Raw genomic sequence first — 24297 nt, forward strand, 5'->3', positions numbered from 1 at the left:
TTATTATATTTTCTTCTTTTTTATAAAATAATCACTTTCTCAAGTTAATCTACTTTTTCAATATTACAGATAATAAATTATCGTAAATTTATAGAAAAAAAAAGTAAATATTTTAAAAAGAAAATAAGAAAAAGGCTTATCTCATGCCATTATCAAACTTCCCCAAATTTTCACTTTCTTTGGCACCTTTATTTTAATAATTAAAGACACTTTCTCATATAGATAAAAGCTTTAGGTTTTAAAAGCACCTGTTTATGAAGTGATAACTAAAGAAAGAATCTTTTCCCTAGCACACTATATCTTTTATGATTTTTCTTTCATACACAAGATATTAAGAGTTATATCTTAAAGCAACTACAATATTTAAAATCATATTTATTCTCATAATTTATATATTTAATATTTAACAAGAAAAAATTTTATTTTCACAAATAAATAAATTTTAATTAAAATTTAAAGAAACAATATATTTATTATTTTGATTAATAAAAAGTCATAAAAATGTTGTACAAATTTTTTTTATAAATCTTTATTTGTTAATGGATATAAAAGTTTTTGATACTACAAATAAGTATTTAATTTATTCATCATTAATTTACTTTTCTCAGGCACTCCAAAAAAAAATAGTAATTTTCAATGATATATACGTATTACTTTGGAATTTGATATTTTAAAGATAAATAAGATATATTTTTTAAAAAACTTATTATAATTAATAAGTATGGTTTACCTATATATTTTAATATTTTTAAAAAAAAATTTTTTTGTTATTTTAAATAATCTTTAAAAATATAAAATTTTCCATACTTTTATTTTATGTAACAGATGGTTTTGTGTAAAATTAATAATTTTCCATATCAATAACCAACATGTGTTAAGATTCTTTTTATCACACATTTGTGCCAATTTTTTAAAAAAAAAAGAAGACTTTTTGATAGAGATATACATAAATCTTACCGACAATACAAGGCGGAATTTTATTTTAAAAAAGAATGATAAAAAAAATAACTCCAGATAATATTATTAATAATTGTGGGCAGATTATATGTATATTTAATTGCGCAGATTGTATAGCATTTGTATGTTTTGTTCCATTTTCTCAACCTGCTGACAATTTAGAAGGAGGAATATAAATCTTTGTTTGAAGGAGGAGTTTATGTTGTTAAAATTATTATAAAAGAAGAGTACTGACATGTTTCTTACCTATATATTCTAAATACAGTTTAGATATTTTGAAAAACATTAAATTATATTTATATATATATATATTATATATTTAATTTATTACTATGACTGCTTCAAATAATAAAAGTATTACTACAACATCAAATTTGGAAATGTCAACAAAAGTTAAAAAGGTTAAAAAAATTGGAAAAGTTCATTTTACTAATATGAAAAATTTTAAACTAAAAAAAATTCCTGGTCTAACTACTGAAGAAATACGTGAAATGGAAAAATTACGTAATATGTTACCACCAACAATGAATACACAAGATCCAGCAGAACTTCTTTTAAATGTTGCCAATTATATTGGAAAATTAACAACAAAAGTTGTTGAAAGAGTACATAATGGTTCTTTACCTAAATCTGTTCTTCAACCAATTACAAATAAAAAAATTAAGAAAAATTTCAAATCATCAAAGAAAAGATGTTAAGAAAAGATGTAACATAAAATAATGAAATTTTCCTTAATAACAAAAATTAAAACTAAAGAATTTAACAAAAAAAAATTATCACCAATATAGGCGTTAAGAATTCAAGCTTTCAAATACATGTACATAATATTAAAACAAGTAAAAAATTATTATTTTATCTTTGTTCTTTTAATCGCAAGAAAGCAATTCATATAAAATTATTAAAATAAAAATCAAATATATTATTTGTATTATTTTTTTTTATTAAAGATATAAAATATTAATTTATCTCATATGTTGTTAAAAATTTAATATTTAAATGTGTTATGTAAATGTTCATTGTATATTTATATATTAGATAATAGTAATATAAATTTTATAGATTTCAAATGTTTTTTTTTTCATATTTATAACAGCTGGATAAAAATGATATGTTGAAAAGGAGGAATGCGCAAAAATTAGTTAAATTTAGAAAATTTTATTCAATAATAAATTATTAATATAATTATGTAATAAAATTATAATAATTTATTGAAAAGTTATAATAAAATTTTTTTTTTCTTTTCTTCTGGATAAGTTAATTGTTATGTTGAAAATTAATAAAAGGTCAACAGATTCATACACTTGATGAGTTAAAAATAAACTGTGTTAAAAGATTAATTGCGTCACTTTATCTCATATTACAATACAATTATTACACATTTACCATTCATTTTTATAAAACTACTTCTTAGTAAAAACAAGGACAAAACTTTAATAATGATACCTTATTAAGTGAATTTCTTTATCTTTATCTTTTAATTATTCTTATTTATTAGTATATATATATATATAATATATAATTGGTAATACAAAGTTAAAGTTTGATAATCACTTTATCTAATAACAAAACCATATGCAATTATTCTTTCTTTATAAATCTTTTACAATCACCGCTTAATATGCATTTATTTTGATTGTCATAAACATAATATGTCCACTAGAAGAAATATATATATATGTATAATTTTATTACTGATAATGGAAATGCCTATTTGAAGCAACTAGCGGCAGTCAAAAACCATGTTGTTATATCAGATATTGTAAGATGATATAAATAATATCAAAAGAGTTACCCGCTTCTGTCGACATATGGTTACATATGTCTCTTTATCGGTTGGTAGAAAAGCAAATTAATATACTTTAGCATACCATTCAACAAGCATTCTTGATACTTATTCCTTAATAAAGAATGTGTCAAAAAGGCATCACATAAATTTGTTGAAAAGGAGATAAAATAAAAAGACAAATTGAAAATGATTATTATCAATAAAATAAAAATAAGAGAGATATTCTTTTAATTACTATTATCTTATATTTCAAACATTACCAGCTGAAAAGGTTAAAAGAATAACATATGTGAAGGTGTTTTAAGAAATTGTTAAATAACAGCATATGCTTGATTTTGTAAAGAAATTATTTTACTTAACATTCTTTCTCTGTGTGTGTCTTTGGGAAAAAAAAAATAGTAATAAGAAAATAATATTTGTATACTATATGTGAAAATTATTTTAAATAAAAGTTCCCATATTTTTTAAATGTATATATTATATAATGTGTTGAGAAATAAAAATTTTAAAGAAATAAAAAAAAATTTTTTACAACTCCTGCTGTCATTTGTATATATGGAAGCATATGTGTCAAATATTCTCACATTTATAAAAATATATTTTAAGGTATTTTATAAAAATAATATAAATATAAATGAAAAACATAAGGAGATATATGTGATATAATATATGGTAACAGTCATGAATCCATTTTTACTAACAACTCAACCATCTGTATTTGAAACAGTAATTTAATAAAATTTTTAAAGATACATATAAAAATGAATATCATCATTATAATTTTTTTTTTGTATTTATTTCAAAGAAAAATACCGACACTAACAATAGATATTTTATTGAACATTGTGGTATTCAATGTATCTACCTACAAAGAAAAATAATTTGCTTTTATAAATACAAAAAAAAAAGAATTTTTTTTCTTTTGATAAAAATCAATCATTGACATTGAAAAATATATTGTTATTAAAATTTGTAAAAATTATTTGTTAAAGATAGAATTATAAATAATAGTTCTGTATAGAAAATTAATATAAAAGAAAAATGTGATGAAATGTTGGATGATTTATTTTGATGGATAACTGTTAATGATATTAATTTTTTTTTTTTTGTTAATATATCTATCTGGTAGGACAAAGAGATATTAAAGAAAAAGAAATAGAAAGATGAAAAGAAAAGAACATCAAATTAGAATCATGCGGTGTTTTGAGGTTACATTAATTTTAATCAATCTACCGATTATTTATTATCCTTCTTCTCTTTTGTATTTGTTCATGAAAAAAGATACATCATAGGTGGTAATGATTATTGTTCTCTTTTATAGATAATAACATAATTATAATTACATTTTTTTTTATTATAAGTTCCTATAGTAAATATAATTATTGATATGTTTAATTTTATGCCTCATAAACTTTTTAACCTTTTTTAATACTCACTGAACCTTTAATCATTAGAAGAATTGTCGTAATTATCAAAAGAAATAAACAATTATAAGTAAATATAATAATGGAATGTTTGAAATAAAACTTTTTTTTTTATAACAACTTGAACAAATATTATAAAGAGGTGATAGATAGGCAGATGTTTTAAAAAGGTTAATCAAAGAACTTTTATAATCACACCGTCCTATATCTACTAAATATATCTATTATTACAATACCGAATATTAAAAGTTTCTTTTAGTATCCATTTTTTATTTATATTATATCATAAATAGATACATTTTTACTTTTTTTTTAAATACCTATTATTAATGATATAAAAAAAAGGAAGTATGATGAAATGTTGATAGTATATATGCAACTTTCTTTATTTAAAGCCATTAATTAAATAGAAAGATTATGATCTCATATAAAAACAAACAAAAAAAAAATAAACTATTTATAAATCAAAGATCTTTTGTTTTGTAGACATGTTCTTTTTATAGAAGAATTGCGTAACCAATTTCGTTAACAAACCTGTCGGCTTAAGTCATTTTAATGTTTCATAGTTTATATTTATATTTTAAATAAAAAAAAAAGATACAATTGTTATGTTATGACAATAAATATAATCGGCTTCTCCTTACTATATATACCTACCTTTGGTAGATGTCGGCATTGTTAACATCCCAACAACAGGATGCCGTTTAAATGATGGACCATTATTATATAACAACAATGGTAATAAAAGATTTTATAAATTACATAAAATATACATTATTGTAATTTTTTCTTTTTTTTTTTAAGTAATTGATACATGGCATAAAAATTAAAAATGATCAATGTTTTTATATTAAAATTACCGACAAAAATTTTTATTAAATTTTAATTCTTCTTCTTTTTTTTTTATTACATTTTGTTAATAATTTATTTACATAATATAATTAAATAGTCTTTTTTAAATATATAATAATTATTAACATTTATTTTAAAAATAGTTTAAGAAAAAAAAAACTAAAAGTATTAATAAATAAATTTTCATTATATTAAAAGTCTGTAAAGAAAATTAATAAACATTAAGGGGATACTTATATTTTGTGAAATAATAAAATTTTACTGTTAGGCAAAATTAAGTAATAATAATGACATCAAGCTGAGATAGAGTGTGAATTAATATAAAAAGTTAAGTGACAAGAACTTGTCAATATGTTAAAAAGTATATTTACAACTTTTCATTATCCCTAATAAAGAGTTCTTGAAAGGACAAAAAGTGTTTATTCAAAAAATTAATAATAAACCTTTATTAGTCTAATAAGGTATTTTTAAGTAAGGATAATAATTTATTAATCTCTTCAACAGATTAAGTATGCCAAAAATATTTCTATTTTATTTAAAGTACAATTTAAATTTGTTTTTATTAATTAAAATGTACACTTTACAAAAGTATATACACTTTTATTATATTTAAATTAATAATTTTTTTTTTATTAAATAATTTAAATAAGAAAACTTTATAAATAGTTAAAAAAAATGAATGAAAATTTATATTACTTTTAATGAACCATAAATTTTAATCACAGGTGTTCTTGAAATATTTACTTCTATCATATTTATAAAAAATTCATTCAACAAAAAAAAAAGTTACATATTTTGAAAGAAAATGATTTAAATAGAAAAAAAAAAAGATTTATTATGAAATTTTTTTTATTTCTTCTTTATTATAGATAGATAATTATCTGATGATATAATAAATTATTTTTTAAATTGTTAATTGTTATAAAATGTGACATGTAATTTAAGATGTATATAAAAAGTTAAAAGTTTATTAAGTTAATTACATGTTAAAGTTTTTAATAGTACAACTTTTAATTTACTGCTAACAGATTTTTAGGTTAAATTAAATGTTTTTATATACATTGTGGAAGAATTTTTTATGTCAATCACATTTATAAATGCACTTCATGAATTATCTTTCATTTCCTTTATTTTTTTATACTTATTTTGATTATAATTATTATGTAATTAATTACTGCTTTTAAAATAACTAACTTTTATAAGTCAAAAAATCAATCAACAGAAGGAAAATTTTTGGTTGTTAATAATATTAAATTATAATAAATTACAGAGGTTATTTAAATCTATTTTATATATGTTTATTGATAGTAATCTTTTACTTTTTACATATAAATACATAAAAAATCTTTATTTCCTTTTAGTGATTTAAATAAAAATATACTTTATATATATATATATATATATGTCATATATATATATTTTTTTCTAATATAATAAATATACAATTATATTCAATCAAATATGATAGAAATGCCAAATAAGATGTATCTTATTATTTGATATATATTACATATTCATGAAAATAATTAAGGAATTTTGATTAATACTATGTAAATAAATTAATTTAATATTATATATTAAAGAAATCAGCAGGAATTGTATAAAAATAACTCATTAATATAAATAAAAATTAATCTGTACTTATGTTTTTATATACAACAAGTATTATTATGCTAATTTTATAATGAATATCATATATTATATGTATATTAAAGAAATTAAAACAGATTAGTAAAGTTTATTCTTAATATTTATTATATAATTATTCATGAAATCTTATACCTTATTTTAATTAGTAATATTTTATATTATACAATCAATTTCTGGTGTAATACTTAATTTTAAGGAATAATTATACAAAAATTTAACAATTATAAGAGATTATTCTTGATTGTCCTTGTACTTAATCTGGTCAATGCAACAGTTATTAAAATTTAAATGAAGTATTAATTTTTTAATAAAAAAAAAAAGTCTAAAATGTTTCATTTAATACATTAATAAAAACTTTTAAAATAACATTAAAAATAAATAATATTATTTATATATATAATTTCATTTTTATATACCATTAAATAAAAACTTTTAAAAATCTTTTTATCATTTCTTTAAATATTTTTAAAATGTTTCTAATAAAAATAATATAATGAATTTTTATTATAAATATAAGATTCATATGGAGTTTACAGTTAACTATATAATCAATCCAGCTGCAACATAAGTTAATCTTCAAGATGTCCTTACAGAAGTTCTGAAAGGAAACGAAAAACATAAGCTAGAAAAATGACATGCATATGTCTTAAATTTGTAATAACATTTGTGTAACTATTACGTGTATGACCATATGATGATATATGGACCCAAAAGATATTGTATTATTATAGCTTTATCCTTAATAAACTTTATAATAAGACATCATAATAATATCTTTACAGCTGCTCCAGAAGTCTTCCGGAAAATTATTATTTAGGGATTTTTATATTATTACATCATCATAAATAAATATGGTAACTAATGATGTTTCTAGTAAATTAATAAAATTTGATTAAATTAATATATAATGTTAACTTTAATAAAATTTATAAATTTTCTTCTTTTCAATTAAAGAATTTTTAAATATTTTGAGAAATTGTTAATTATTCTTTATTGTTATCTTTAATAAATAAATATATATTATTTTTATCATTAATATATAAAGTATTTTCTTCATTAAAGTTTGTCAATTAAATTTCTACCAGAACACATGTATTAGTTAATTCCATCTGTTTTATTAAAATGGTAACCTTTCAATTAAGAACACCAAATGGTTTCCGAAAAAAGAGATTATAAATTTACAAAATTAAGCTTTATCCATATATTTAACTAGTTGAAAATCTGTTTTGATACAACGAGTATATAAAAGTATGGAGCAAATGTTTTATAATAACAAATGGCCAATATTTTAACAATTGGCCGGTTACGATTCAACAGAAAATAGACATGTGTCTATATGTTCCACTATCTCATTTCAAAAGGTAACGGCTGTATTTTAAGATTTTTTTTTTGTTGTCACCATTATATATTTGTAATCTGTTTGGAACAGATGAAAAGCTGCTACAGATGCTTATATACATGTAAGTTTATAATTGATAGGAAAAAAAACGTATGTTGTAGAGTTTTGTTATTGTGCATCTGCTTACCATATGAAATAATATTTAACATGAATGGTATTAATAATTAAAATAAATTCTTTATCATAAAATATTCACACTCTAATGATATTATTAAAAAATACATATATTTTAGAAAAAAAAATGTATAATTTTTATTGGATATATTATAATTTAAATAACATTCTTATAATAAAATTTTTTTGTTAGATATTTTATCTAACTTAAATCTTTTACAATCATACTTCAATACACCTTATGCTTTTAGGTAAAGTTATTTCATTAAAGAGAATAAAAATTCTTTTCATCATATCAGCGGATCTTTTTAAATCTTTGTGAGAAATTATTAAAAATATCTTTAAGTTATATTTACAGGTTGAATGAAGCATACTTCCATCAACAGATAGATGACATAAATGACAAGTCAAAGGAAGGCGTTCCTTTTTTGTATAAATATTTCATAATCATGAGAAGAGAGAAATGACCAACTGCAGGAAGAAAGTCTGCTCTTTTATATACACACACCCTTTTTGTTGACATAGGATATATATATATATAATATAAATAATAACGAGGGTCATACTTTTTCATTTTATATTACTTATCTCAGATCATTTTGAGATTATATTTTAATTTTAATTACTACAACATTATTTATATATATATATATATATATATAAATAAAATATATTTTAATATGAAAGCAACAAATTTTACTACTATTCGTGAAACATCATTATTTAATAAAACATCTAAAAAACAAGGAAATAAAATAAAAAAAAATTCAATTGAAAAAAAAGAAAGAAAAAAAACTATTGAAGTATTAAAAAATCTTGTTGGTACAAGTAATGATTGTAGTCAACTTGAAGTTATGCAAGTAAGTATAAAATATATTATAATATTTTTAATTAATATAAAAAAATTTTTTTAGGCAGTAATTGATTATATTGCTTCATTAAAAAAACAACTTACAAAAGATTATGATGAAACAAACAATGTAATGGAAACTGAGGCATCAAATCTTGCAAAGGCACTCGCAAGTAGCTTTAATTAAATCATTCAAACAAAAAATGTATATATATTTTTTTATTATTTTCAATTAATTACAATTGCTTTCAACTTTCTTAAATATTTTAAATAATATCTCACCAAAACACTGGTTGTTGTTTTTCTTTTGAAAAGTTTCCTGGTGTTAAGAAAAAGAAAATTGTTATACTATCTAATAGCGCAATCAAATATCCTACTTTTTTTTTAAGTATTTTTTAAAGAATTATATTTTTCTATTGTACTTTCATCTTTCGGGTTGAAATTTAATAAAAGTTTTTATAAAAATATATTATAGTTTCTATTATTATTATAATTTAACAAACACAGCTTTCATTTTATTTTATGCAGCTGTAAAGTTTAACTTTATTTTAATAGTATAAACAATATTATACTATAACATAGCCAGCAGAAATAAAAATGAATCAGATAAAATACACGCTTTTATCATAAAGTCAGATGACTATTTATCTACCATTGCCAATGGATAACACATACAGTTGAGTTGAGTGATAATGATAACATTAATTTTTCATGACTACCAGCTGTAGATAAATAAAAGAAGGTACTTTACTCTCAATAAATATATATTTAAATTTAAATATCATTTAACTTTTTCTACATTATTTATACATTTGACTTATTTTATTTTTAAAAAAAAAGACAAAAAAATTTTTTTTTAAGATGACTATAAAAGTAGTAAAACATTAATATTATTTTTAAAAAAATAAAAACATTTTTCTTAAAAAAAACATTATATATTATGAAGTTGATTAAAAGTGGTGAAAAAGTGATTAAGATTAGAATGTATCAGTTAATTTGTTGTAACATTATAGTATAAACAAAATAATTAAATCAATACATAAATAAAATTAAAAATTTTAAAAATAACCTGTTATTTTTGCTTCAAAAATTGAGTATAAATAATATTTTGTATAAGTAAAATTCTTGAATATAATTGATTGTGATAATAATAATTTTAAACATGTATTTTGATAAAATATTAAATAAGTTACAAGGTTAAAGTGAAATCATTAACCTTACACATTTTGATTTATAAATTATCAACAAAAAGTGATTCTAACATTACCTTTTTAATCAAGGTTTCTTTTTTTTTTTGTTAAGGAAAAGTTTTTTGAATATCAATAATAGGTAAAAATTTGTTAACCTATTTGAAATGGTCATATATTCTTTTATTTCATATTCTTCTTCTTTTATGACTCATTTCATTCAAACATTTGACAATCTTTAAAAACAGGAATCAAATTGTAAAAGCAGAATATTAATACATAAAACTATTTGTAAAAATGGAAACATCACTTTATCTACCATTAAAATGTAATATTTTTTTTACTTCTAAATTTAATGTAATACCAAATTTTCTATTATTCTCAGTATATATCATTAATTATAATATATTTAAATTATAATGCTTATTTGTATTTATGTTATATTTTAATTTGTAATTATTATTTAAGATTTATATATCATTTTACTCAAAACAACCGGTTATTTTAATTAAAAATAAAATATATTAAAAATATATTTAGATTATCTTATCCAGAGAACTTTAAAATCAACTTACATTCAAAATTAAACTAGAAATTTAAAAAAATTAAGGTATATTTTAATTATTTTCTTTCAATAATCATATTTTAGAAAATATATTTTAATAATAAATAATCATATAATAAATATTTTGAATATTTCTAAATATCAATTATAAATATTTTATAAAGATATTTTATTAGAATTAATATTGATAATGTTATCAATAGAAGCTTTAACTATTTTATTATTATTTTTTATTTTTTCTGTCAAAGGACAGATAAATTTTGGTACTGTCAATCTAGGACGTAATTCTCAAACAGGAGATGTTGAATTTGGTTTTAATCAATTTGCAAATCTTTTTAGTTTTGGTGGTGATAATGGTTTCAAAGTTAATGCTGGTGATGGAAGATTTGGTTTAACGGGAAATCAAGGAGGTTTAATTGGTGGTGAAAGAATTGGTACAAACTCTGGAATTAATGTTGACCAGAATAGAGGTTTAAATCTTGGTAGTATGTTAAATTTCGGTAACCAACCAGTTAATCCTTTAGATCCAGCCGGTCAATTAAATACATTCATTAATAATATTGGACACTTTTTTCAAAAACTCTCACCACCACCTGTTACACCTGTTATTTTACCAGGTACTAATAGAAATTCAATTTCTGGTATTTCCCAAATTACAACTGAAAAGTCATTAACAGTCCCACCTGAATTAGGTAAGAAATTTGATGAGGAAGACAAAGAAAATATTAAAATGTTTCCAACATTAGTACCAGAAATAATTGGGGATAAAACTACTATTAAAACTATAACAACAACAAATAATGATTATGATACACTTATTGATGGTGAAAATATTAGTAGTTCTATAAAAAGTAATCTTAATAATAATAATGAATCGGAAGATAAAGATCTCATACAAACATCATCAAATATTGATACTTCAGTTGAAGGTATTATTTAAATATTTTATTAATAAAACCAATTAATTCTATATATTATTTATACTTTTTTTTAGTGATAGAAAAACCAGTTAAATCATTAAAAAGAAATAAAAAAAGAAGAGGTCCACCAGCACCGGAAGGTATGGCATTTATAGATGATAAAGATTCATTAACAAGAAGAAAAATGTTTTAAATAATAAAATAAAGCATTTACTTCATAATCTTCGGGACATTCAAAATTACTCATCAAATATAAATATTAAAAAATTTTCTTATCAGTATATATATATAGATATATATATAATAATATTATATGATTGTAAAATGTATGCAAATCTTTGATATAAAAGTTAAACATTTTTGTATTAAAATATATTTTTGTATAGTTACAAGTATGTTAAAAATTGAATTTTTAAGGAGTGAATTTAAAATTTTATCTACTTCTTATCAGAAAGTTTTTTTTTTTTGCTTTTATTAAACCAAAGAATAAAGATTGTTTCATGATTTTAAAATAATGTTTATTATATTAATTTTTACATTATTATTTTTTCAGAAAATATAAATTTTAACAACTTTAAAGATGGCTTCTAATGGTAAGTAATAAAAAAATATTAAATAATTTTTATATTTATTTTTTTTTCTTAAGAAATTTTATCTATGGTTTTTGGTGAACCAATGAAAGAAAAAGAAGAGATTGAGCGCAAAATTGAAACTATTACTAGTAATAATAGTGAAAGTTATATTGAAAAAAGAATAACTTCAAAAGTTATAACTTCTTCATCACATGATCATGAGCTACTAGAAAGATTAAGTGAACATAATCATATTGAAAAAAGAGCAATGTATAATGTTAATGATGGAAGAAATCATCATCATGAAAATCATATTCATCATGAAAAACATTTTGATAAAAGTCACAATGATAATCATCAAAATAAAACAAAAAATGTAAATCATTATCATGAATATACACAAAATAACAAACATACTACACAAAATTTTGAGGAAACACAACCAAAAATGTATCATAAAGCTCGTACTGAATCACTCTTATCTTCAGTTTCTTCATCTTTAGTTGGATCAATTATTGATAATGGTAAACATTATCAAAACATTGATCAATTTTCAGATAGAACATTAACAGATGGTGAAAGAACACCAATTATTGAGGATTTTAAATCAGTAAAATCAGAAACAACAATGATACCAAGAGGGTTTGTTGAACGTGATCTTAAATCACCATCTTCAACACGCCCATCTACAGTTATTGGTGGATACTCAAACGGACAAAGTCATCAAATAAGAGATATTGTTAATCAAGAAAGAATTAAAGAATTAACAGAACAATTGAGAGAAGAATTACATTTTAGAAATTCATATGTAACAGCATACTCTGAAATGTCAATTGAAAATGAATTAGAACATTTACCAGATGAACCAGAAGAAGATTCTGTATCTATTGCTTCTGAAATTATGGAAAATATTACCAGTGGTAGACATTCTGCTCATTTTCTTAATCATTCAACTAGACATAGTGTTGATCCATTAAATATCAAATTAAAAACACCAATGAGTACACGTCAATCAAGTATCATCTCTGTTATTAAACATGAACCAAAAAAATTTGAAGTTAAAGAATATTCATTAAAAAAACCAATAGAACCAACACCAAATCCAAATCCACTTACTCCATATACTTTAAAACCAAAAGTATATAATGGTGTACAGGAAAGAATACAAAAGAAAAAATCTGTACTACCAAAATCTCCAAATCCAACACCAAGAGAATCAGTAATAAGTAGTCATTATGATAATATTCATAAAAATAAAATAACAAATAATCATATGGAAAAGAAGGATATATTAGTTAATCGTATGGATAGTATTAGAGTTAGTAAAGGAAATAGTAAAAATGATAAAAACTATGATTTTAATATTAAAAATGATAAAACACTTATATGTTGTAATTGTGGATGTCATCACGTTTTTACAAGTGGTATTCCAAATTTACGTTTTAGTATTATTAAAAGAGTTGTAGGAACAGAATCAAGAAGAGGAAGTGTTATATATCCATCTAATAGAACAAAAAAATTGTCAACTAATGAAAAAAAATATTTTAATATTGCAACAAATTAATTGTCATTTAAAATATCTTTGTTAATTACACTTTTTTTTAATTGACCAATTTTATTATAGTTTTTTCGTCAAACTACAACAAAATATTATTTCAAAATCTTCTGAAAGTATACTTATAATTGGTAAAAAAAAGAAAAATTTCTTATTTGCAAATATATTAATGTTTTTCTTTCTTTTATTATTAAATATATTTTTCCCTTACTTCTATTAAATTTTTTGTGTTTATTTTAAAATGAATTAAAAATACATTATTTTTATAACAATGGAGAAATACTTTTTTTTTTTGGCGGTAGTAGGAAATAATAATATAATGTAAAATGATACAATAAAAGCAATAAAAAAAAGCATAAATTAATATATATAATTACTTTTAATATCATTGTACTTTTAAAATTTTGCCGTACTTTAAAACTTATTATTATTATTATTGTTTTCAAAAAAAAAATTGATTTGTTTTTGTTAAATTATAAAAGTAATATATAATTAGTCTACTTGTAATAATAAAATTACACAATACATATATTGTTCTTTTTTTATAATAAAACAATAAAATAAAATAAAAAACTTTATTGAAAACGATAAGAAAAATGTTAAAGTTTTCGTATCAAAAAGTTAAAATTAAAAAAAAAAGATAATGCAACAAGTTTTAAAAAGTTGTGAAAATTATTGAGACAACAAAATTTGTGGAAAAAAAAAAGATATTTTGTCTAGATAACTTTCTCACTTAGGTTTTCATTATCCAAACTATCATTCTTCTATTTAACGACGTATTATTGGACGAATAACTGATTTTTGTTTTGTGCGTAATCCAAAACAGTTTAAGAATAATGTTTGATACATTCTACAAAAAAAATAATTAATTTTTTATATTGTTTAACATATTATACCTTCTAAGAAAGTTGTTTTCTTCAACAATTTCTGGAGTGGGAGAAATTGTTCCTGGTGCTAAAAATTGTCCAGATGTGGCATTTAATGGAATTGGAAAGAATGTTTCAGTTCCAATAAAGCTATCTTCAAAATAACCCTGATCATTACTTTCAGTAAATTCCCCAAAAAAGCTTATACGATTTTCATCATCACCATAAGGTATGTTTTCATCTAATGTAACATTAGTAAATGTAGAACTTGTATTAACACAAGTAACTACATGACGTCTATTAGCATTTTTTTTATCTTTTAAAGATTTTTTTGATGAATCATGATTTAAAGTTTTAATCAAACTTGTTTGATCATCAAAAGTGTGATCAAAGTAATTATCTTCTTCATCAGGTTCTTCAACCTCTTCGATAACTTCTAAACCATTTCCTGTCTCAAAAGATATTTCATTTTCATTTCTTGGAGGCATAGAAAGTGATGAACCAAATGTATAAAGTCTAGGAAAATCACGAACACAAACGATACTTTTAATAACATGATCATTGTTAGGAATATCTTCTCCGATATTCTCTGATAATGGGATGTCCTTTTTTTTCTTTTCACTTTTATTTTTTTTTTTTTCACACGTAACACTTATCTCCATGAGTACCTAAAAAAAATATTAACATATATTTTTATATATTTAGAAAAAAAGATGAATGAATGCAACAAAAAAAAAAATAAAAACAAAATATCTTGTAAAATAAATCAAAGAAATTAAATAAAAATATTAATTAATATTACAGTGAAGATGTTTGTAAATTAAATTTTAAACTACCAACTAAAAGAGTTAGAAAATGTAAATATAAATTATATTAAATATTTCATTGAATGAATTGAAGAAAATATTAACATAATTTATTAAAAAAGTTTATATTAATATATATTAAAAGTAGCTGAGAACGAACGATTTATGAGAAATTAAAATCCAATTAAAATGTCTATTTATCATTTTTTTTTACCTTTACAAGGTGTTGGTAATTTTTAAACTTAGTATTTTTATTGTTTTTCATGGAAATAAATATGTTTATGTTATTATATATAAAATATTAAAAATAATAATTATTAATATTATAATTTTTTTTTAACTAAATAATTTTTATTTTACAAAATATAAATAAATAAAAAAAAAAGTTTTTGAAAATTTAATGAGATATATTTTAATTTTTTAAAAAGTAATTATTTTAAAAAAATATATATATTATATATAATAATTAATTATATAAAATAAGAAAGAATGATATATGTCTTGTAAAAAAAAAGTGATATTTATATAATCATATAAAGGATTAAAACAAATTAATAATGATCAAACAGTTTAACTTATTGTTCTTTTGTTACAATAATGATAATATTTTTATAATACAATGATATTTAATTTTAACTTATTGTTTTGTAATTTAATAGATTTATTAAAAATAATAAATCTTAATCATTATATAAATAGATGAAATTGTTAATTAAAATACAATCATTATTTTAGTACAAAATACTTAAATAATATGTAATATATAAATATGCGCTAAAATAATGAAAGGAAGAGGACAATTAAATGAAAATTTATTATGATTTATACATATATATATATATTCTTAAATACTAATCTTTGTTTTTAAACGTTGATATTGTTATGTTAACGTGTTTCTTTTTTTTTTCTTTTTATAAACATTTCTACAATACAAATCATTCTTCTATTATCCTTTTCTCTACACTCATTGATATGAACAAATCTTTCGGCAATATTTGAATTATTAACAATATATTAGATGTCTTTTTTTTTAACTTATTTTTAAAGGAAATTAATAATAATAGTAATTGTCTCTATAATATTATAATAATTACTTTATGTATCATAATTACCATATCTTTTAAAATGTATTTCTTTTGATATTTTTATAAATTATTTGATTATAATTTAAAATAAATAATATTTTATTATTTATAGAGATAAATTTATATTTTTGGGTTATTGTATTATAGTATTATTTAATATTATATTATTTTAAGATCCATATATATTATTACTTTAAAAAAAATATAAATTTTCATTTGCCTTAATATAACGATACAATATTATAAGCATAAAATAGACCAATCTAATTCATATAAAAGAATAATAAACAAAACAAAAAAAAAATGTATATGTAATTTATATAAATATAATTTATATATATTTGAAGGTGTCTCCCATGAAAATTAAAAATTTTTTGTCAACATTAAATATTTTATTCTTTTAATTTTTTTTTTTTAATTTACTTTCTTTTAAAGAAAATATAAAACATTTTGTTAAAATATTTAATGCTGTTAATAATTCTTGAAATATAGCTCTCTTTTATATAGGATGAACATTTATATATGTATATTTTTTTTTATTTAAAAATAATATATAAGTTTACATTATCTGAACGCAACACTTTCATACTACAAAACGTCCTATTATTTCATGATTAACGAGTTATATAGGAGTGTACAATTCTAATAAGATATCATATTTTTAAAAGTAAGGAGTAAGTTTTGGAAACTGTTACAGGACACAACTATACATATAGATATTTGGATTGCGATTAATGAATTTTTACTTTTTAATTATATATATTATTTTAAAATGCACAAATGTTTTATTTATATATATACATACATATAAATATATATATTTTAATATTATTTAGTTTAAAGAACATTCTAAAAATGCATATATTAATATTTTCTACTCAAATTTGATTATTTTATATTAAATTTTTATCAATGATCTTTATTATCATAAAATAATTGATAATTTTTTTTTAACTAAATGTATTCATTTTTTATACATATAGATGAATATCTTTATTATTTTTTATCAAATATAGTACATTTAATAAAAAAAGAAAGATATATATATTATATCAGTTACTTTTTTATTTTACTACTTTTATATATCACAATATGAAAGACTTTTGTTTGTACTTCCCTCTTCTTATTCCTCTTTCTTTTTATATAACTTAATGGTTTAATTAATTTATATATTGCCAATACTTTAGTATATAATATCACAACAATACCATATTCATTAACACGTTCATAATTTTTTCTAACATATTAATTGACATTATTATATAATATCAAAACTGTCCTGCATTGTCTACATGTGATTCATCTCAGAGGATAGTGTTAACATTAAACCAGTGTTTAATAATATACTAATATAGTAAGTAATATCTGCCTTCACAAATTTCGATTACTGCATTTCAATAAATTTTTCTAAACTATTATATGTTTTATTATTTACATTACTTCCCATACACATCTTTGTTGTTTTGTCAAGCCGTTTTAAAATATTATTTTGTGCTTTTTCTTTATTCATGTTACATATTTATTAAATTAACATTTAATATTTTTTATTTTAAGTAAAAATAATACTATATCGAACTGATTAAAGATGGATAATGTTGCAAAATCAGATCAATGTTTTTTTGACCTAAGACCTAACTCAAATGATTGGGATGAAGATATGGATACAAGTGATAGTGATATGAAAAAAAAAGTAATAACAGTTGTAAATATTCCACCTGAATATAGGCATCCCCAAAATTTTGATAGGTAATTTTTTTTTTTATTATATTTTTATAATAAAATATTTTTTTTAGAGAACTACATTATAGATTACCAAAATGGCTTCAGACAAATATTGAATATAATCGTGAGGAAGTTGCCCATTTTTGTAACTATTTTCCACAATTTAATTTAAATTTATTTAATGAAATTCCCAAAATCTTTTCAAAAGATAATAGTAAAGAAGAAGATGATAATTTGAAGTCAGAAAATGAAGATTATAACATTGGAAATAGAAAATAGATATATAATGATAAAACAAAGAAAAAAAAACATTTTTTAACCTAATATATAATATTAACAACGGGAGGGAGAAAGAATTTTTTTTTTTTTAAATTGTTTAAATATAACACTTGACATTATTTTATAATTTATATAGAAACAGCTTTTTTTAATTGCATAGTTTTAAAATAATATTCTGGAGAATTGTTTTATACATCAATAACAAATAATTTACCTTTGTAAAATATTGTTATATAGAAAAAAAAAATTATTTTTAAATAATTCTTAGTGATATAAACAATTCAACATATATATGTAATAATATTGTTTTGTTTAACAATTTTATTTAATAAATAATATTTTTTTAATAATTTTAAATTTATTATTGGTCTTTACAATTGTTTAAAATATCTGTACTCTTCTTGAAGTACCTTTGAAATGTAAATTCTTTGATTGTATAATAAATTAAATATGCTATTTCCTCATTTATGTTTTAAGTCACGTTTTTTTTTGTTATATTTTTATTGTAAAAAAAAAAAGACAGATAGAGAAAGAGAAATTTTATAAATTATCCATACTATATCTTATTTTTTTGTCTAATTATATTATTGTATTATATCTTATAATTTTTAAGTAATAATTCAATTAAAAGTAAAAAAATTTCTAAAAATAAAAAATAATTAAATTAATATCTTATAAAATTATTTTATAAATAGTAGAAAAAAAAATTACTCTTTGAACAAATATTTTATAATATTATTTGTTTTTATTGAAATAAAGATTATGATAAGGAAAAATGTCCTTATATGATCCTATTTGTGATTAAAATCAAAAGATATAATTTGTCTTTCAACGGCTTTTATCTTACATAACCTGTTGACCGACAAATAATATCTATTGATAATAATAACAATAATTTAAATAATATTAAAAAATTTGATTTCTTTATTCATTTAAAAAGTGAATTGTTTTATAATGAATATAGAATAATCATTAAAAAAAAATAGAATAGTAGTAAAATAAATTTGTATATATAGAATATAAAAAATTGTTTTAATAATAAAAAAAATTATTATTTAATATTTTAAAATAATATGATAGTTCTGTACATGAAAAGAAATGTCATAAATTAAATACATTTAAATGTTAAAATCATATCTTTTATAGTAATAAAAATTTTAAAATTCAACCAAACGTGTTTGATATTTAATGTATATCATTATGTAAATATATTTAAACAGTTTATTTGAAGAGGTAAAATAAAAAATTAAAATCTTAATTTTTAGGAAAAATGTATTATTTCAATATTTATATTTTATATAGATATATTTTAATATTTATAGAATAATTATTACTACAAAATAGATAATTTTTTAAATGAATGACCTTATTTTAAGATGACTTCTAATAACTTAGTTATATAATTATTAAACTTTTATAAATACTTTTACCTATTTTACCAATAAATTTATTTTTGCTTCTAGTTTTAGTTTTATCTTTAATCTTCACTAAAAATATTAAAGTATTATTATTAATAATCAACTTTATTACTTTTTGTTCTTTAAAATATTGTTATATTTAAAAAGTTAATTTAATGTATACATTGTAATGATTATTTAATAATTTTATTTCTATTTTATTATATGTTAATAAATAACATAAGTAGTTTTATATATATATATATATTATAACTAACAAATTAATAAGTATCAATTTTTATTGATTTTTTAAAAAAATATATTTTATTATGTACAAATATTGATATATAATAACTAATATAAAAAATTATTAAAAAAAAAGAATAATAATAATAAATCATAATATTATTTTGAATATTGTTTGCCATACTTTTATTGTTATTATCATCATTATACTAAACTAACTAACGGACTGTTTCTTTTGCAATTATTCCATAAATTTTGGGTTGGATATAAGTCTATTGTATCAATACCAGGTCTATATGTACCATTATTTTTATGAGATGTTGAAGAATTTACAGAATCTGTATAACCATATGTTGTTGTATATGATATAGGAGGTGGACTGGTATTGTCTGATGAATGATCTATTTCTGGTGAATATTGTTCAGATGAGGAAGTTCCTAATAATCTATCATGAGACATAGCATATGATTTTTCTACCGTACCAGATTGTAATGAACTTTTTATCTTTGATGATCCGATTTTAAAATAAAATTTTACATAAAAAATTATTGATAATACAAGAGAAATTTGAAAGAAACAATATATTAAACTATATATATTGGTTCCTCTTAATAAAAATAAAAAGAATTCTAAATAGAAACATAAAATATAACAAAATGAACATAATGATGCAAGTATGATATTTGAATAAATACATTCTTTCTTACAATCTTCTTTTTCCTTAACATATAAACTTTGAAAAATTGAATAAACACCAAAAGCTGTACTAATTCCTAATAATATTGTAATTGGAAAAAGACATGTAACACCAAAAATCCAATGAAATTGACTAAATTGTGGATTAATTGTTACAATATTTTTTAATATATATATATTAGTTTCATATGTAACATATCCTAATATTCCTGGTAAGATGATTGATGCAACTATAATTATAATAATTCTAATTGGTACATATATTATGTTATTTATATCTTTATTTATGTCAGAACATTGAATATATATTGTATTATTAATGAATGCTACTAACATTGCTGTTGATGTTAAACATATTTGAAAAATAATATATATAATGTTGTCATATTTTTGTAAACTTTCATACTCTGGTATTGATATAATTGCGATTTGTAATAAATGAGTCAGAATTAAAAAAATTAAAAGAAAAGTAAAAGCTGGATCACTAATTCTAAAAAAAAAATTATATACATATAAATTAAATAAATTATATATATTTTTTTTAAAAATATATTTAATATTATTATTTTTTTTTTCACTTACTTTTGAAAATAAACAATAAATAAAAGTGTTAAACTACAAATAATTATTGTTGCATTTGTAATAATTGGTAATATATTAAATAATTTAGTAATTGTAAAAAATTTGTTATCAAAATAATTTTCTGGAAGTAGTGTAAATATTCCTAAATGACTTGTTTCACAATATATAAATTCATCATCAGGATAATAATGATTTACAATATATAATCCATTTTTAGACCATTCATTTGTCTTTAAATTAAAATAACCACATGTATAATTGACATCTTTATTAGGTTTTCTAATACCAACAACAGCTAAATGTCCTATTGGTAATTGTGTGTGGTGATCAGAAAAGACATTTAATATTGGTAATGATAGATGATTTTTATCATAATATGATGTATTTTTTATACAAATACTTCTTATAACATCATTTTTATAAGATGACGGTATTTTAAGATAACAATCTTTGCCAACATTTGTTCCATGATTTAATTTATCATCTATCCATTCAAATGTATTAAATTGAATACGATTTTGATTTGATGTTACTTTATATGATATAGGTAATTTACGTGTAAATTGATTAATATATGTTTGAAGAGAATTCTATAAAATAATAATTATAAAAATTTATAATTTTTTTTTAACTTACTGATAATAATGTAATATTTCCTTTTATATCACTACTGTTACGTGTCATTAATATATCTAAAACATGTGCAACATGAGTAGCTACTTGATTATCAAAATATGTTTTTGTTGAATCAAAAGCAGGAAATTTAAGAATAGATCTTAAAAAACGTTGAATAGCCTCAACACCACTTATTGTTTGACCATTTTTTTGAGCATAATTAGCTAAAACTCCAAGATGTATTAAAACAGATGATTGTTTTCTACAACTATCATTATCTGATATCTGTTCCCATTTAGGTATTTTTTTACTACTATCCCATTGACATTTTCGTTTTATTTTATCACCATCTGATGAATAAGGACATTCTACATCAATTGTCTCATTTACAATAGTTTTTAACCATTCTATTCTACCATATGGTGTATCAATTATTTCCTCTGGACATGATTCTTTAACATCACATTGTATTGATGTATAACCATGATAACATAAACAATGTAAACCATCAGAATCTTGATATTGTTCTAATCTCATATAATCATTATAATAACACATAGGTTTACCACCTTCACCACATGAACCTTGACAAGATATAGTATTTGGTTGTATTTTAAATTTATGTATTCTTGAACGTGATTCACCTTGATTATCAATAGCAATTACTTGAAAATTATAATCATTATTACTATCTAAATTTAATTTAAATAATGTTTTTGTTCTTGTACCAGAAACATTCTTTTTTTGTAATGTAATATTTTTATATGATACTTCTACTTCAAATTCTGTTGGTGTACCATACATAGGAAAATCCCATTCAAAAATTTGATATAAAGAATTAGCATAATTGACACGAATATTAATTGGTTGTGATACAGTTACAGGTATAATAGTTATTTTAGCTGTTGAAAAAAGTTGCGGTGATCCATAATCCATAGCAATAATTTGTAATGTAAATAATTTATGTATTTGAAGATTATTTAATGGTTTATTAACAATAAATGTACCATTTTTTGTAATATCAAAATATTCTTTATATTTTGATGGTAAAATTGATAAAGAAATTTGTGAATTATATATAATTGGATCATGATCAACAACATTAATCTGTTCAATAACACTTCCAACAGGCATTGTTAATGGAACATAAAATTCATAATTTTTTTGTGAAAATGTTGGTTGATGTCTATTTATTCTTGTAACATGAATAGATATTGGTAAATTAACCATATGATTTGAAGCACACATTAAAAATAATATACCCTGTGGAAGAATTGAACTTGCAATAGGTATTTGTCCATCTACAATAAACATCATTCTTGTTGAGTCAAAATGTAACCAATCAACATCATCTATTTCAAATTGTCCAAAACAATTTTTATTTTTATGTAATTCATTTTCTAATGCCTCATTTAATGTTCCTTTTGAACCAATTTCAGCATCCTCATGTATTCGTACTTCATAAATATCTAAAAATAATTTTTTATTAATATTATTAATATAATATTTAATATATATAAATATATTTTATAAAACTTACCATCATTAGCTGCGACATTATGATTGATTATTAATAAAAATTTAATAATAATAAAAAAGTATTTTAAAATTGAATGATGATAACTTTTCATTTTTCGTTAAATTTTTAAGACAACTAATATATAATTTTGATATAATTAATTAAATAATATTAAAAATATATTATTATTATTTTGAATATTTTAGTTAAATATAATGATGTTATTAAAGAATTATCAAGTGGTCCTTCTAAAAGATAACAACAAATATAGTAGTTCTTTTAGATATATATATATATTAATACTATGAGAAATTAGGGTTAATGAAAATAAAAATTAAATAATATTTAGCTAATATATTACTTTATATCGTTTCTTGATATTTATATATATTTATCATCAAAATATATATATTTAAAATATTTTCTTCCTTATCCTTTTTCTTCTTCTTTTTCTAATGATGAGATAAAAAATTTAATAGTATATTAGAATGAAATATATATATATATATGAAGAATAGATGACAATAATAATAATACAATAGATAGTATTATTAATAGTAATTAATCTTAAAAATTGGTTTAATTATTAAAAGTAAAAATATATTCAAAGATTTCGCAAAAAAAAAGCTAATTAACCGGATGTTAGAATATTA

The 24297-nt window shown here is 19.9% G+C and overlaps 8 protein-coding genes across 8 annotated transcripts; 6 read left to right on the forward strand and 2 right to left on the reverse strand.

Annotated features, from left to right (window-relative positions):
* Positions 1–1289: 1289 nt before the first annotated feature.
* SRAE_X000107300 (Hypothetical protein) lies at positions 1290–1655 on the forward strand (the record flags this gene model as incomplete). Its single annotated transcript, XM_024652140.1, has 1 exon — positions 1290–1655. One exon carries the CDS (start codon positions 1290–1292, stop codon positions 1653–1655), a length of 366 nt encoding a protein of 121 aa, XP_024498534.1.
* Positions 1656–8005: 6350 nt separating this feature from the next.
* On the forward strand, positions 8006–8649 carry SRAE_X000107400 (Hypothetical protein; the record flags this gene model as incomplete). Its single annotated transcript, XM_024652251.1, has 3 exons — positions 8006–8129; positions 8434–8500; positions 8541–8649. 3 exons carry the CDS (start codon positions 8006–8008, stop codon positions 8647–8649), a joined length of 300 nt encoding a protein of 99 aa, XP_024498535.1.
* Positions 8650–8862: 213 nt separating this feature from the next.
* On the forward strand, positions 8863–9219 carry SRAE_X000107500 (Myc-type, basic helix-loop-helix (bHLH) domain-containing protein; the record flags this gene model as incomplete). The annotated part of the gene is made up of 2 exons (XM_024652362.1): positions 8863–9042; positions 9097–9219. 2 exons carry the CDS (start codon positions 8863–8865, stop codon positions 9217–9219), a joined length of 303 nt encoding a protein of 100 aa, XP_024498536.1.
* Positions 9220–10974: 1755 nt separating this feature from the next.
* SRAE_X000107600 (Hypothetical protein) lies at positions 10975–11897 on the forward strand (the record flags this gene model as incomplete). The annotated part of the gene is made up of 2 exons (XM_024652473.1): positions 10975–11713; positions 11779–11897. 2 exons carry the CDS (start codon positions 10975–10977, stop codon positions 11895–11897), a joined length of 858 nt encoding a protein of 285 aa, XP_024498537.1.
* Positions 11898–12284: 387 nt separating this feature from the next.
* Positions 12285–13840, forward strand: SRAE_X000107700 (Hypothetical protein; the record flags this gene model as incomplete). The annotated part of the gene is made up of 2 exons (XM_024652584.1): positions 12285–12297; positions 12351–13840. 2 exons carry the CDS (start codon positions 12285–12287, stop codon positions 13838–13840), a joined length of 1503 nt encoding a protein of 500 aa, XP_024498538.1.
* A 759-nt stretch (positions 13841–14599) lies between these two features.
* SRAE_X000107800 (Hypothetical protein) lies at positions 14600–15359 on the reverse strand (the record flags this gene model as incomplete). The annotated part of the gene is made up of 2 exons (XM_024652695.1): positions 14600–14681; positions 14728–15359. 2 exons carry the CDS (start codon positions 15357–15359, stop codon positions 14600–14602), a joined length of 714 nt encoding a protein of 237 aa, XP_024498539.1.
* Positions 15360–18173: 2814 nt separating this feature from the next.
* On the forward strand, positions 18174–18589 carry SRAE_X000107900 (Hypothetical protein; the record flags this gene model as incomplete). The annotated part of the gene is made up of 2 exons (XM_024652806.1): positions 18174–18334; positions 18382–18589. The coding sequence occupies 2 exons, from the start codon at positions 18174–18176 to the stop codon at positions 18587–18589; spliced, it is 369 nt and encodes a 122-aa protein (XP_024498540.1).
* Positions 18590–20436: 1847 nt separating this feature from the next.
* On the reverse strand, positions 20437–23756 carry SRAE_X000108000 (Cadherin domain and Fibronectin, type III domain and Immunoglobulin-like fold domain and Cadherin-like domain-containing protein; the record flags this gene model as incomplete). The annotated part of the gene is made up of 4 exons (XM_024652918.1): positions 20437–21418; positions 21511–22100; positions 22147–23594; positions 23666–23756. 4 exons carry the CDS (start codon positions 23754–23756, stop codon positions 20437–20439), a joined length of 3111 nt encoding a protein of 1036 aa, XP_024498541.1.
* Between the last annotated feature and the right edge of the window lie 541 nt (positions 23757–24297).

The sequence above is a fragment of the Strongyloides ratti genome, scaffold srae_chrx_scaffold0000002, assembly GCF_001040885.1.
Source record: "Strongyloides ratti genome assembly S_ratti_ED321, scaffold srae_chrx_scaffold0000002".
Lineage (NCBI taxonomy): Eukaryota > Metazoa > Nematoda > Chromadorea > Rhabditida > Strongyloididae > Strongyloides > Strongyloides ratti.